The sequence below is a fragment of the Mastomys coucha genome, chromosome X (assembly GCF_008632895.1).
Source record: "Mastomys coucha isolate ucsf_1 chromosome X, UCSF_Mcou_1, whole genome shotgun sequence".
NCBI classification, from domain to species: domain Eukaryota; kingdom Metazoa; phylum Chordata; class Mammalia; order Rodentia; family Muridae; genus Mastomys; species Mastomys coucha.
This window is the reverse complement of record NC_045030.1, coordinates 157,805,409-157,821,352: the sequence shown is the minus strand read 5'-3', so window position 1 is coordinate 157,821,352 and position 15,944 is coordinate 157,805,409. Positions and strand designations below refer to the sequence as shown.

The 15,944-nt window shown below is 40.1% G+C and overlaps 1 protein-coding gene across 1 annotated transcript in view; it reads right to left on the bottom strand.

The window, feature by feature from the left end:
- Positions 1 to 15,944, bottom strand: part of Pir (pirin) — a 95,425-nt gene that overhangs the window by 50,126 nt on the left and 29,355 nt on the right. Inside the window, exon 5 of the mRNA XM_031370894.1 lies at positions 11,178 to 11,384. Within this exon, the coding sequence (XP_031226754.1) occupies positions 11,178 to 11,384 (207 nt within the window). The remainder of the gene's footprint in view (positions 1 to 11,177; positions 11,385 to 15,944) is intronic.

The window sequence follows — 15,944 nt, the reverse complement described above, 5'->3', positions numbered from 1 at the left end:
TGGGAGGAGAGGCCCTTGGCCCTGTGAAGGTCCTGTGCCCCAGTGTAGGGGAATGCCAGGGCCAGTAAATGGGGGAGGGTGGGGTGGCAAGCATGGGGAGAGGGGAGGCAACATGGGTTTGTTCTTGTTGTTTTGGTTTGTTTGTTTGATTTTTGGAGGGAAAACTTGGAAAGGAGAAATCATATGACATGTAAATAAAGAAAATATCTAATAAAAAAAGAAAATCCTCTTGTAAAAAAAAGTAAAACTGAAATAAATAAAAATAAAATATGGAAAAAAAAAGAATGTACTCCAGTCAAGATGAATATAGCTATTCTCTTAGCTTGATATAATGTCATGAACCTCAGATTTTAATACCTCATGCAGGAACCTGAAGACACATTGTGAAGCTGCCCTATATTTTTGGCTTTAGTTAAAGCATATTTTCTGAGGAATGACTCATTACATTTTAAAAACGCAAGCCTTGGCAACCATTGGAGTGAGGGCAATGAAATGCTAATATGTCTACTTGCCTTTATGAAAGGTAATATCTGAGTTCTTTATAGCTTTCATTAACCTTTTATCCTAAATTTCTCTGCAAATTTATAAGCCTCACCAGTAAGGCCAAAGATATATGAATGCTATAGAATTTAACTTCTGACTTTAAATGCACCTATCTATTCTTCTGTTGTTGGCAGAACAGGGCTTGTCAGTACTGATGGAATGCATCTCCTAGGTGATTAGGTCAGCAAGGACATCTTGAAGAAATAAGAACATCTGGCACCCTTAGTGTGCACCACCAATGGTATTTCTGGGGTGAATGGGCTGCCCTGGGCAAGAGTAACCTTTTGTACAGCTGATTTGAACAGATCTTGACCACTGTTTATTTGAACATTCCTAACTCCAAATGAAGTGCCAACTATGGCTGCCTACCATAGGTCAAGCTCTTTGAAGTTGTTGGGTGCATATCTTTGGTGTCCTCTTTTTACTAAAAATACTGGCAGCCTAATTTTGCCTATTCTCAACATCAAATCAAAGCCAAGTGTTCGCTTTTCTGTGGAATGAGGCTGATCTTCAGTTAGGACCACCTGGCCTATGTGAGGCAGCTCCTGTAGGACAAATACATACCTTCATGGTATCAGAAATGAAATGGTAGTACACAGAGCATACCGAGGACCACAACCATCTGAACCTCAAGGCCAGCTATTCAAATCAACTCTGAAAGTGACATATATTGTGTTGATAAATTGTTATGTACTGTTAGAGGTCACTGACAAACTAGCTCTGGAAGCGGCTCTTCCCCCAAGTTCAAATCCAAGTGTATTATGTCAAGTGTCCTCCAACCCTGCCCCATCTTGAGTCAGGCTGGCCGTGTGATACAGAGAGGGAAAAATAGCAAGCAGTTAATGGTATTAAAATCACTGTATCCCTGTCAGAACCATCTGCAGTCATGTTCAGAACATGATCAAGGGTGTCACACTGGGTTTCCGTTACAAGATGAGGTCTGTGTATGCTCACTTCCCCATCAACGTCGTTATTCAGGAAAATGGGTCTTTGGTTGAAATCCAAAATTTCTTGGGTGAGAAATACATCCACAGAGTATGGATGAGGGCAGGTGTTGCTTATTCTGTCTCTCAAACCCAGAAGGATGAATTAATCCTTGAAGGAAATGATATTGAACTTGTATCTAATTCAGCTGCTCTGATTCAACAAGCCACAACAGTTAAAAACAAGGATATCAGAAAGTTTTTGGATGGCATCTCTGTGTCTGAGAAGGGAACCGTGCAGCAGGTCTCAGTTTCCTAGCTCCAGAAACAAGATCCTGATCACAAGTACAATTTGGGCGCTTGGGAGAATAAAAGATTTATATATTAAAAAAAAATCATTGTGTCCTTGAGAAAAGTTAGGAGTTAAATGATCTCCAACAGAGGTTACTATTGTTTATTCCATGATATATATGTGCCTACAATTGGGAAGAGAGGTCAAGAAATTCAACTATGGGAGCCTCATCCATGGAAAGAAAATTCAATCTGGAATTCAGCAGGTTCTAGTGGATTTTGAGAGCGTCCAGTTCGATGACTTTAGCTCTATGTTGCCCTTTGTTCTTAGACTCAGAAATGTCATCTGAGGCTGATACTGCAGTATCTGAGACTCTATGGAGAACACCAGCTGGATGCCTCAATGGGGCTTTCCACAGTCAGTTTCTGCCAGGTGTTTTGACTGGCCAATCAATTTGATAATGTTTTGCTATCTATTGTATCTATTATATCCATCTATCTATCTATCTATCTATCTATCTATCTATCTATCTATCTATCTATCTATCTATCTACCTACCTACCTACCTACCTACCTACCTATCCATCTATCTCGTGTTTGTTATTTTTCTTTAGCTTGAAATATGCTTAATAAACTCACTCATTCAAAACCAAAGTATGGTCATCATAGATCATTCTCCCAACCATATAGAACAGTGAGAGAGAAGGATACAGAACCATATACAGTTAATGTCAGTCTTAGGAACAATAATGCAGTCTTACTCAAATTCACTTTTGAATTCCCCTCCATTCCAGTATTTTAAATTATCTCCTTTCTTTCCCATTCACAACTCCACTAATACCTGGTTGCCTATGTAGCCCCTATTACTTTCCCAAGCAGTTTACTATTTTACATTCTTAACCCTAATTTTTATTTTTGTGTGTTTGCACACAAGTTCACATATGTGGAGGATGTACACATAAATGTGTGCTTCTGGAGGCCAGAGATCAGTCTCGGGTGTCATTTCTCCTCAGATAGCATCTACCTTATTTCCTGAGACAGAATCTCTCACTGGGACTCAAGGTTTTCCAAATAGTCTAGACTGGTTGGCCAGTGAGAACCAGGAATCAGCTTGCCTCTACCTCCCCAGTTCTAGGATTACAGGAATAGCACTATGCCCAGGTTTTTTTTCCATGGGTTTTGGAGGTTGACATTGAGTCCAAATACTTACATTTCAAGCACTTTATGTATTCAGTTATCTACCCAGCCTATATCTAAGCCTTTTATACAAACTACTGCAAGACATAAAATCCTTTCCATTTTCCTTACTCTCTCCCTCTATCCACATAAGCAGAATTACTCCTCTTTTCTCTGGCTAATTATGGAACTTTTATGTATGGCCTTTTTCATTGTTTCCCACATCATATTATACTACTGATGTTGTTGGCTTCTTTCTGCACCTTAAACTGTGAGGGTTTGGGAAGGTAGTGGCTGTATCTCATTCACATCATATCTCTAACATATAATGTGTAAAAAGCAGGTACCTAATGATTGAATGAAGAGGGAAATGGGAGATGTAAATGAAACATCCAAAACTGTTCTGAGTTGTGAAGATGGGACAGCTGTATGGATCTGGACAGAAGTCAAGATTCTTCTAGTCTGTGGCAGCTGGCAAGACTACATGAAAGGGGAGAATTCTGAGTTTGTTCTTGATGAGCAGTAAGAAGCAGAAGAAAATACTGAACTTCTAAACTCTATTTTCTATTCACTATGTTTCTCCTTCGTAACATGTTCCCTCACGTTCTCTGTGTCAACAAAATGCTAGGAAGCTCTCTGGCCCATTATAGTAATTCTTTTCATCTCTTGCCTAGCCAACCCATGGCAATACACTTCTTTACATTTTCAGAAGATAAATTCAACTGTAATTCAATATAGTGATTGTGATCTTTATAAAGGTAGCATTTTAAAGTAATTATCATACCATCTATCTAATTGTGTTAGACCCTAAAAGAAAAATCATTGTAAATAAAAGCTAATACAAACAGTTAGCAAAATGAGACCTTGCATCACAAAAAGTCATGGGGCCCTGGTAATATTGCAGAGTGCTCAAAAATAAGGCTCTAGGTTGAAGTTTCAGAGCAGTGAGGATGGATTTAATTGATCCATTGATTGATCCATTGATTGATTGATTGATTGATTGATTGACTGAGATTAGTAAAGCTGGGCCAGGTACCTGAGTTAAAAGAATGGAAAGTTCAAGATAAGTTTAGGCTATATAACAGGGGAAAAACAGAAAATGCCAGGACTGGAAAGATGGCTCAGCAGTTAGAACAAGTATTGCTCTTGCAGAGAACCCAAGTTCAGTTCCCTTCAGTTCCCAAGCCTCCATGTCAAGCAGCTCACAATTCCCTGTAACTCCAGTTCCAGAGGATCCAATAGCCTTTTTTGTCCTCCATGGACCCCTGCCCTCACACACCTACCCACAGACACACATGCATCCACATAATCAAAAATAAATAAATCTTTAAAATAACAGCCTTAGATTACTAAAGTGATAAATTATATTAGGTTTCCAGAAACTGCTCAAAGGTGGTGGGCATTTACTTTTTAAAAGTCTATTTGATGCTTAATTTGACACTGGATAGTATACTATTTTCTTAGCCTGTTTACATTTGTATCCATTTTTCTTACACTGAAAGTCTTCACATCTAAGACATTAACAATTGGAAGCATTTGTTTTATTTAATGATAATAATAAATATATACAATGTATTGATATATAATGTGAACATAAACAATGAAAGTATGCAATAAAACTTCAAATCTTGACATTTAAAAAAAAATCTTTTTGTCTTCAAACTATAAGCACATCTACAACCAGAGCAATTATGTTTAGAAGCCCTTTAAAGACTCTATGTTCTTCTCTATTTTGTTATATTGTTGATACCTTCATGTCGACTTTAGTTTCTTCATTTGTTTCTGTTCATTTCCTCTCACATATACTCTTTTCCAACTTAACATGGCATCCTAAATATGTAAACACTTCCATGTTTAAAAAAACCCAAAAACCAGAGAACAATCTAAAGTTTATCTATCCACTTGCAGCCCAAAGGGAATGTTTGTTAAATACCTACAGATCTAGAATCATAGATTTGCTAAGCTGTAACAGAGTTCTGGTTTATAAAACATATGTGTAGGGTAAGAGGGAGGACCACTTCCTGAGCATCTCTCTTTTGGTTGCTCTCTAGACCAACTGGAGCTTGTTCTGTCAGGCTCCCTGTGTCAGAAACCCACTGCCCCACATAACCCCTGCCAGGAAAAGAATATTTGTCAGACCAGCTCCATGAACTTGCTGAAATTGAAAGGCAAAAACAAACAAATGAACAAAACAACAACAAAAGCATGTATAATATTATCCATCTTCAATGCGTAATAGTTTTTAAAATGCTACTTGGTAAACTCATTCTTTTGAGCTTGAGAAAGAAAGGGCAGCTCCTATGGAGGAACAACGCTGTCCACATCACTAAGGGGACAGAGGGAAGCTCAGGTAGGCAAAACTTAAGAGAATAGCTTCATGCAAAGTCACAGAATAGAATCCAAGAACTCAAATTTCCTCTGAAATGGCAACACAGGTAGAATGCAAAATGATTGGAGTGAATTATGTTAGATATACGGCAAATTCTTTTGGTAACAAGATTTTTTAAATGGAGTCATCCAGCCCATGATTACATAAGTTTGCCCATTCAAAAGGAGACTATGTTTTATCTGTAATCCACATGAATATTGTCTGTAGGTTTATAAATGACATGAAAATAGGATATACAGGACTATATAGGACTTCCATATAGGACTTTGACAATACACATGGGAGTATATAATCAATTTATTTTTCCTAAAAGACTCTCTAAGGTAGGTACCATGGCCATCTCCATTTTACAGATTGGAAAACTGAGGTTCAGCCAGCTTAAATAAGTTCTCGACGTGTTTCAGTAGTGGAGCTATCCTTGAACCCTGGCCAACTGGCTCAAGACTCTCTTTTCTCTGACCTCCTCAAGGTTTGTTTTTGACATAATGGAATGTAGAGCAGCAAGAGTCAAATAGAGGCATCGAGGGGAACAACATTGTGTTCCAAAAAGAGCTGGCAATAAATATAGTGGATTGGTTGGCTGATAAGAATGGAATGGGGTTTGGAAAATTGCATACTCTCATGAAGCAAACATGCAATTGTGTCCTTTCAAAAGTGACAGAAAATATTTAAACCATCCCATTTTTCTTCTCTCCCACTTCAACATTTACTTCAGACTATGTTGTCCTGGCAGAATCTTGCTCAAAATTGGCTATGGCATTTCAAGGGCTGAATAAATGCTTAGATACAAACGACCTGAGAAAAATGGACAGTTAGTTACCTTTGGGCATATTAAAAAGATGGTCTTGCTAACTATAAGGCTTATGGCATCTTACAAGGCACTCTTCACATTTTTTTTGTATGCATAAGTATTCAAGTCCACAATGCTTACATAGGGTTTGATTGAATCATTTATTATCTACAAGAGCCAAACCAAACTTCCTAAGGATGAGCCCATTACACACACTACAGATTGGTTCCTGGGCTACAGCATTGAACCACCCAGAAGCCTATTAGACCCTTGCAATCTCAAACCTCACAGCAGATCTGCTACACAAGAATCTCCCCTTTGTCCAAACCTGCCACGTAATCCATATGAATATTAAAGTCAAGTACATCACAGTGGTTACCAAATTTTCCATATAGTATAGTTATAGGGAAGGAAGTTGTTGTGAGCCTACTTTGGTTATAAGTAGATCAATCTCTTGGAAGTATATTCTTAGCATTACATTGTAATCTAGCTAAGTTATCTTTTTTAATTTTAATTTTTATATGTGTGCATGCATGGGTACATGCATACAGACATGTGCACGTGAGAGCACATACCCTCAGAGACCAGAATAGGGTATTAGATCCCATGGAGCTAGAGCAATTATAACACCTGATATGGGTACAGGGAATCAAACACAGATCCTTGGTAAGAGCAGTTCGTGTTCTTAACCACTGTCTCTGCAGCCCCCAAATAATCATCTTGATGCCGAACTATCTTTGGCATGTTCTTATGGTAGCTTTAGACTATTTATGTCCTTACTTCAAAGCAAATTAATTACCTTTTCCAAACTTCAAAAAAATTCTTTAGCATTGGTAGTCTCCCACTGTTCTCACTTAGGGAAATACAGGCTAGGACCCCCTACATCTGATTGTGTTCTGCCTTCCACAAATCCAAAGCTGTGGTAATAATGCAGGGTACACAAACAAACAAACAAACAAACAGTGGGTCCCAGACAACAATCCAAGCCTATCTGGTAACTATGCAATGTGTGTCATTGAGTAATTATTTAGTAGCCACTGACAAGCCATAATTCTCACATGCACATAATATAATCAAAATTCACCAAATGTTAGCTGAAAGTATCAACTTGACACCACTTAGAGTCATCCAAGGAGGGAAGTTCAACTGAGGAATTGTTCAGATCACATTGGTTGGTAGGCATGTATGAGGGAGATTGTCTTGATTATTAATTGATGAAGGAGGACCTAGCCCACAGGCATCACCATTACAAGGAAAGGTAGTCCTTCCTGGGCTCTATGCAGAACAATAGTGATAAAAAGCACATGGCATTGGTATAGAAACAGACACATTGGTCACTGGAATCAAATTGAAGAGCCAGAAATAAATCCACACACCTGTGGACACTTGATTTTTGACAAAGAAGCCCAAACCATAAAATGGAAAAAATAACAAAGCACCTTCAATAAATGGTGCTGGTCTAACTGGATGTCTGCATGTAGAAGGATGAAAATAGATCCATATTTATCACCCTGCACAAAACTCAAGTCCAAGTAGATCAAGGTCCTCAACACTAAATTGAATAGAACAGAAAGTGTGGAATAGTCTTGAACTCATTGGTACAGGAGAAAACTCCTTGAACAGAACAGGCTCTAAGATCAACAATTGATAAATGGAACCTTATGAAACTGAAAAGTTTTTGTAAGGCAAAGGACACTGCCAATAAGACAAAATGCAGCCTACATATTGGGAAAAGATCTTCACCAACCCTACATCTGACAGAGGGCTAGTATCCAAAATTTATAAAGAACTCAAGAAATTAGACATCAACAACACTAAACAATCCAATTAAAAAATGGGGCACAGAGCTAAACAAAAAAAATCTCAACAGAGGAGTCTCAAATGTCTAAGCAGCACTTAAAGAAATGTTCAAAGTCCTTAGTCATCAGGGAAATGCAAATCAAAACAACTCTGAGGTTCTATCTTAGAATGGCTAAGATCAAAAATTCAAGATATAGTATATATTGGCAAGGATGTGGAGCAAGGGGAACACTTCTCCATTGCTGGTGGGAGTACAAAATTGTACAACCACTTTGGAAATCAATTTGGTGGTTTCTCAGAAAACTGAGAAGAGTTCTACCTCAAGACCCAGCTAATGCACCACTCCTGGGTATATACCCAAAAGAATGCTCCACCATCCCACAAAGACATTTGCTCAACTCTGTTCAAAGCAGCTTTATTCATAATAGCCAGAAATAGCAAACAATGTAGATGTCCCTCAACTGAAGAATGGACAATGTTGTGCCTCTACACAATGGAATACTATTCATCCATTAGAAACAAGGACATCATGAATTTTGCAAGTAAATGAATGGAACTAGTAAATATCATTCTGAGGGAGGGAACTCAGACCCAAAAGGACATGTGTAGTATGTACTCGCTTCTAAACGGATATTAGCCAGATACAGGATACCCACACTCTACTGAATAGACCCAAAGAAGGGAAACAAGAAGAAGGATATTTGAATCTCACTTAGAAGGGGAAATAAAATTCTCCTAGGAGGCAGATGGAGGAAGGGTGCTTGGTGGGAGAAGGAATGAGGAAGGAAATGGGATTTCAGGACCAGGTCTGGGGAGAGACAAGGGAGATGGCCACATGGCCATGAGGATGAATGGAAATCTGCTACTCAAGGGGATCCGGGAATGGGGAGCATCTTGAGGATGTGCCAGAGACCTGGGATAAGGGAGGTTCCCAAGAATCAATGGGGGTAACCTTAGCTGAAAGCCACAACACTGGAGATATGGAGCCCAAAGAGACCACCTCCTATAGCCAGGCAGGAACTCCAATGGAGTAACAGGGACACCAACACACCCACAAAACATTTGACCCCAAATTTAACCTGTCTACAAGAAATGCAGGGACAAGGGATGGAACAGAGGCTGAGGGAATGGTCAAGCAATAATAGGTCCACTAGAGACCTTAATGGTCAAGCATTAATCCCTGACACTATTAAAGATACTCTGTTGTGCTTGCAGACAGGAGTCTATCATGGCTGCCCTCTGAGAGGTCCCACCCAGCAGCTAACTCAAGACAGATGCAGACATCCACAGACAAGCAGTTGATGGAGCATGGGGACTCTTAAGGAAGAATAGGAAGAAGGATTGCAGACCTCAAAAATGATAGGATCTCCACAAGAAGACCAAAAGAGTCGACTTATCTGTACCATTGGAGTTCTCAGAGGCTGAACCATCAATGTAATAATACACACAGGCTGGACTTTGGCCTCTGTGCACATATGTAGCAGATGTGCAGCTTGGTCTTCATGTGGGTCCTGAACAACTGGAGCAGGGACTCTCCCAAAAGCTGTTGTCTTAGGTGGGATATGTTCTTCTAGCTGGACTGCTTTATCTGGCCTCAATGGGAGAGGATGCACCTAGCCTCAAAGAGATTTGATGTGCCAGGGTGGGAGAATACCCAAGGGAGCCCCCATCTGCTCAGAGGAGAAGGGGAAGTAAATGGGTCGAAGGGTTGTAGGAGGAGTGACAGGGATGCGAGCAATGAGTGGAATGTAAAGTAAGCAAAAATAAATACAATAAAATAAAATAATACTAGAAACAAAGAAGCTAGCTAAGCATGACTCCCAAAGGAGCTAGCAAACAATATTCCTGCACAGTTTTTGCATTAAGCTCCTGCTTGGTGTCCTTCCCTGATTTCCCTCTGTGATGAACTGTGACCTGTAAATTGAACTAAACACTTTCTTTCCCTAAGTTGCCTTTGGTCAGTGTGTTTTTCTACCAGCCACAGAGATGAAGCTAGAACCATTGAATTGCTAGTTAAAACAGTTGTAGGTGCTAGTTGTTCACTGGGCAAATAGCAAAGCAGTTTGAAATATTCCAATTGCCAGATGCCACATCTCCAGGCCCCTTACCAGATTCCCTTGGCTACTTTTATCCTACACCCCAGAATGACGATTAGGAGAGAGCATGAAAACCTTGCTATCTTGTCTGGGGTAGGTCAGAACAATGCTGAAACACGCTGATCCTGAAGGGTCCCCAGTGAGGTCTGGTTAAAGCTACGCTTTTGTGGTCTTTGCCTGAGACAGTGATCTTGTTTAGTTTCCTTCCTACCTTGTCTGGATTCTCTTTACTGTTCCCCTAGGAGTATTTCCTTTAAAATCATGTGCACAGGAATTTGCATCTCAGGGTCAACTTCTAGACACCACCACCTACAAGGTTCTGTGACCAAGCTCACCATTACCACCTACTGGCTGCTATGTCTATAGATCCTTTGCCTCCCCAGAAAATTGTTCCGATGGGCAATTACTACATTACTTGTCCTACCTCCTTCCTAAATTGATTATATTTTGGATGAGACCCTAACCCAAACGGTAGAAAGAAAATATACAGAGTATGTCCTATGTAAGTTAAGTGAAAGGTTATTTTTTTAAAGATTTTATTTTGTACTTGTGTGTCTGCATGTGTGGAGGTACCCATGGAAGTCAGAAGAAGGGGGTCAGAACCTCTGGAACTGGAGTTAGAGGTGGTTGTGTCTCAATGTGGGTGCTGAGAATCAAACGGCAGTAAGTGCTTTTCATGCTGAACCATCTCTCCAGCCCCAACAGTTAATTTTGTCTTAAAACTATGTAACCCTGTCACGTGCTTTCCTTGTTCACTAAGTGGGGCATGGATCTTTATGGAGTGAAATTGGTCCAGTTTTTTGTTTGTCTCTTAAAAGCAGTAACTTTGCAGTAGCAAGGAGTTAGGATTCAAAGTATTAAATTGGACTAAAAAATGTTAAGAAATAGGATAAATCTGCACATGTATTAAGACACATCTAGAAAACTGCTTTTCAGTCAAATTCTTCATATGAGCATAATTTCTTATAAATGTTGCAACTCAGTGAGTTTGCACACAGCAAAAAATTTCTGGGTCCCCTTAAGTTGTACATATCCTGATATCTTTGAAGCAAGTCTATCCGATGGGACACATTATGATAAAGTCAGTGAGAGCTGATAATGAAGATAGATCCACCCTGATGTCACTATATACTTCCTGTTTCAGAGACACACAAGAGGTATGACTTACCTTTATTCCCAAGGCTTCTCCAGAAATGACAGCAACTGTCACACCATCTTTGGTGGGTTTCGGGATCTCTTCACTTTTCAGTTCCTGGTACTGAGGCTCCACCATCTTTTCTGAGCATCTCAAATTCACCCACAGCTGTAAGCCATGAGCTGGCTCCTCTGAGCAGGGCATCTCAGCATGCAGAATGCCTCGTCCTGCAGTCATCCACTGCAAACACCAAACCAACAAGAAGCCAAATGGAACATATCCACTAACAAGTCTGTGCATGCAACAACGACATCACAGCAAAGTAGCACATCCATCTGGGACAGTGGTCAGAGTGCCCGGACGTCTCAGGAGATAACAAATGTCTGTGACAGTTCCTGGTGGCCTTTTCAAGTTACCTAAGCCTCCCTTAGTTTGAATCAAAATATTAGAACTGAAATTTCTACAAGGGAAAGAATCCTCTCTGTGATACCGGAGTTTCAGATTGAGCCATGGAGACAAGAAGTACTGGAATATGATTTGACTTAAGAAGGGCAAATAGCAGTATTGGGCAAGGGAGATGGCAGGCATCAATGCAATTCTATCCCAGGCCTAGCCAACCCAACAAGGAGATGTGGAGTTGAGCTAAATCTTCAGGACTGTTCTAAAATCAGCAAAGAGTGATCAGGATTGTTCCTGAGTAGGAAGCACAACTCTGAGAGAGTCAATTTCCTGATACAGAGTGTGATTCCCAGGGAGGAGTGTACTAATGAGCCATTAGCAGCTAACATGTCCATTAGCTGAGGAATCTGCATGTGAGACTAGATAGACATGGGAAAGCAACCCCTAACCTGGAAATGGTAAGCAGGTACTTCTGGGCATACAATTACAGTAATGGAACCCTCACTACTGAGAGATTCAGTTGTTGCCTCTGGCTGTTAGACAGACCTTTCAAGTAGTTTCTTTGTTGTTATTGTTGTTGTTGTTGTTGTTGTTTGTCTGTTTGTTTTTTGGTTTTTTGGGTTTTTTGACATATTTGAGAGCATGCTGGAGGCCCGTTCCAAGCACTAGCCACAGACACTGAAGATGCAGGGTTGGAACATGATAGATAGCTTTTCTGCTTGTTTTAGCTTGGATTCACCCATACAAGACTGTGAAACAAGGACCTACGTGCAGGGTGTCTAGTTGGAAAGGGATACCGAAAGCAAAATAGAGGAAGTAGGGCAAAGGGAAAAGACAAAGAGGAGTGTTCGTGAGCAAGTTACAGCTGTGGAGGTCTGTGGCTGAGGCCCACTGGGAACCATGTAGATAAACTTCATAACTATTGCACAGATGACAGGGACTACTAAAATATTTAGATTCCACTTGGCATCCCTTAGTGACCAAGAGCCTCTGAGAGAGAACCAACAATACATGCACAGATTGGGCGCTGTGTATGAATACATAGGAACTGTCACCACCTGAACTCTGAAGAGGAGCATCAGCATCATCTTTCACCCAGCCCTTGGAGAAGGAAAAAATAAAACTAACACAGCTACTCAAACTAGTTAGTGTCATTATCAATGTGCTTGGTTGATACTGTGAAGAACAACAAGAGTTCTATCAGCAGACATAAGGTGGCTCCAGTTGTCTTCCCTGAGGGTTCAGCCATTAGGCTGCAACCCAAAGGAAGCACGGACTATGGGAAAGAAATAGGAGGAGGAATTCATACAAAGGAAACAGCAGCCCGAGATAAGTATGAAGACCTGAAAGAAAACCACTACATGATTTGGAGATTTCTTTACTTCGTTGAGTCTAACTACATTTCTTTCCATTCTGTTTGATAAGGCTGACTGAACCTTCTAATGGAGAGATCCAGTGTTTTCTGTCTAACAATAGCTAGAGCAATTGGTGTTCCTCGAGGATCTCTTCCTATTTTTAATGCATCTTCCTACTCCACTAAAACTTCCTCTATCAGTATTTTTACAATGTATCTTAATATACAACTCAAATCCCCCTCTCATTTTCTTAATCTCTTGATTAATCTTTTAGATAAAGCATAGTCTGCCAATGCTTAAAATAGCCTACCCATTGGGACTGGATGGAAAGAACATGGTTCCCTTTCTATCTCCATCACTCACTATCTCCAGGGCTTTTCAACTAACCCCAATAACTTTTTACTTTTCAATACCTTTAAATCCCTATTCTCTCCTTTTAAAACTGGGATGTAAAATGCTAATGATCTCAAAGAACTTGGGCAGATGAAAACGTTAAGCCAAAAAATGCTATGCCATTTTTATCATAGGCAAATGACCAGTCTGTTTTGTTGTTGTTACTGTCGTTGTTCTGAGATAGGATCTCCTTACGTAACTCAGGCTGACCTTAAACTCTTGATCCCCCATGTCCAATTTATAAGATTATAGACATAAGTTGCCATGCCAACCCAGGTCCCAACCATGAAATCGTAATGATCCAAGTGTTGACTAGCACCTACAAAGGCAACCTGATAGGGCAAAAAGCAGAAGTCACCAATTCTATGAGCAGCACATGCCCTGGTGTTCTTGCCTGTCTCTCTGAGTTAACTGTTTTGTGTCCTGCTCTACTGGGAGTTTCCTTTTGCTTTCATGACAGCATTTTCCTTTTTTTTTTTTTTTTTTTTTTTTTTTTTTTGTTTTTTTGGTTTTTTTTTTTTTGTTTTTAATTTCATTTTCATTGAAACACAATGATCCAATATGGATCCTTGGCATCCCAGAAAATATGTAAATGCTCTGATATAGAAGCTCCTACCTTCACAACTGACCAGTTGCAGGGGATTAAAATTATAACATGTCAAAAAAGCAATATGGCACACAGTTTGAGTTTGGGCTCTTTGTTTTTTTCCAGATAGGATCTTACTATGTAACCCTGGCTCTGCTGAAACTCACTGTGTAAACCAGCCTAGCTTCAAACTCACAGAGATCCACCTGCCTCTGCCCTAAGTGCTGGGATTAAATGTGCGTGCTACCTTGCTTAACCTTGAGTTATTGTGTTAAGTAACAACAGTGAACCATGCAAATGAACTTAAACATAAATAATGAATTGTCACAAATGTAGAACCTAAATCGAGAAAGATTGAATTGAAATGGTCTTCAACTGCTGAATTTGGCAGTGAGGACATCATAAACGACCACTTCCTGAACAGCTTCGATACAAGTTCAAGGGGAAGATGCACACAAACCAACCATGACTTCTGTGAATTAGGGGAAGAAATGGCAATTGGAAGAGTAATTCTTGATTATACTTGGTGAAAACTAAAAACAAACCAAACAACAAGAAAATGAAGACTAGGTAAGCACTAAAAACTGACCGAGGATGGTGAGATGGATCCAAGGGTAAAAAGCATTGGCTTCCAAGCCTGATAACTTGAGTTCAACCCTTGGGATCCACTTGCTAGAAAGAAAGAACCAACTCCCATAAGTTATCCTCTGACATCTATCCATGTGTTCTAGCATGTACTTACATACACATACATACAAATAAACAAAGAAGTGTAATGAAGATTTGAAGATTTCATTTGATCCCCAACAACACACGCAGAGTGATTGAGGGGTCAAGAAAAACATAAGAAGAGAATATGCAAGAGATCTTTGTTAGTTTCCATCCAGAATGGTAGAATCCACTGAAAGTGGGCTATGATGGCTAGTGTTGTCAGCTTGGCAGAATCTGGAATCACCTGGGAGGCAGGCCTCTGCACTTCCTATGGGGCTTGAGGTAGCTTGATTGTGCTCACTGATGGATAATGCCCATCTTGAGTGGGAGCAGGCCTATTCTTTTAGCAGGGTATCTTGAACTGTATGAAATAGAAAGAGGTGAGTGAGCACTAGCATGCATGCTTGCTCTCTGTTTCTGATTATAGATGTGGCATGACCAGCTGCTTCAAGCTCTAGGAGCCTTGCCTTCCCTGCCATGGTAGACTATACCTTTGTTGTGTAGCTAGACTGGTGTTGTTAGTACTCTTGGAAAACACAGAAGAGACCCTCATGGTCAGCTTTGGACCCCAAACACCTGTTTCCCTGGTAATACTGCAGAAAGAAAAGCATGAGTTTTGACCCACCTTAAGATACTATATGACAAGGTGGAAGTTTGTTGAGACCCATTAAGGGAAAGCTACATCTTCTTGTCAAAGTATAGCATATGAGTTCTACCCCTCGCCTTGGATGGAGACATGGCATTCTGATTGTCTTAAAGAACATTACATACTGTTTTTCCTCCCTTAAGAACTAATCCAATTGGGCCTGCCAATCACTTATCCACAAGACTACCCCTCAAGAAATCTAATTTACCAAAAGTCAGGCTAAAGAGATTGGAGGAATTAAGTATCCCCTTAATGAGATAATGAGAAGCCCTTCCCTCAGTACAATGCTTATAGATCCTAACTACTACTAAGCTTACCCACTTTCTGAATTCCAACTCCAAAATGACTTTCCTTTTCTTTCCTTCTACCGCTCAATAGGACATAACCAAAAGCCTAAACATGCTTTCCCTAATACTCTGGACTTTTGCACTCTATCTCTGAAGCTCCTCTCCCCTTCCAAAAGCAGCTACTTGCCAACCTCCATAGCTGAACATGCTGAATTTCAGAGATCCTCACTTAAAGGGACATGATTTTCTCTCAGCTTCTCCACCTCCATCTTTCTGGCAGCTGCCAAGTTTCACAGCTTGCCTGTACTGTTGGTTTTGCTTTCAAACACCTATAAATGCTAGTTCTGAGTCTGTTTTATATTACTTCATTGCTGGTGGGATTGCAAACTGATACAACCACTCTGGAAATCAGTTTGGCGGTTC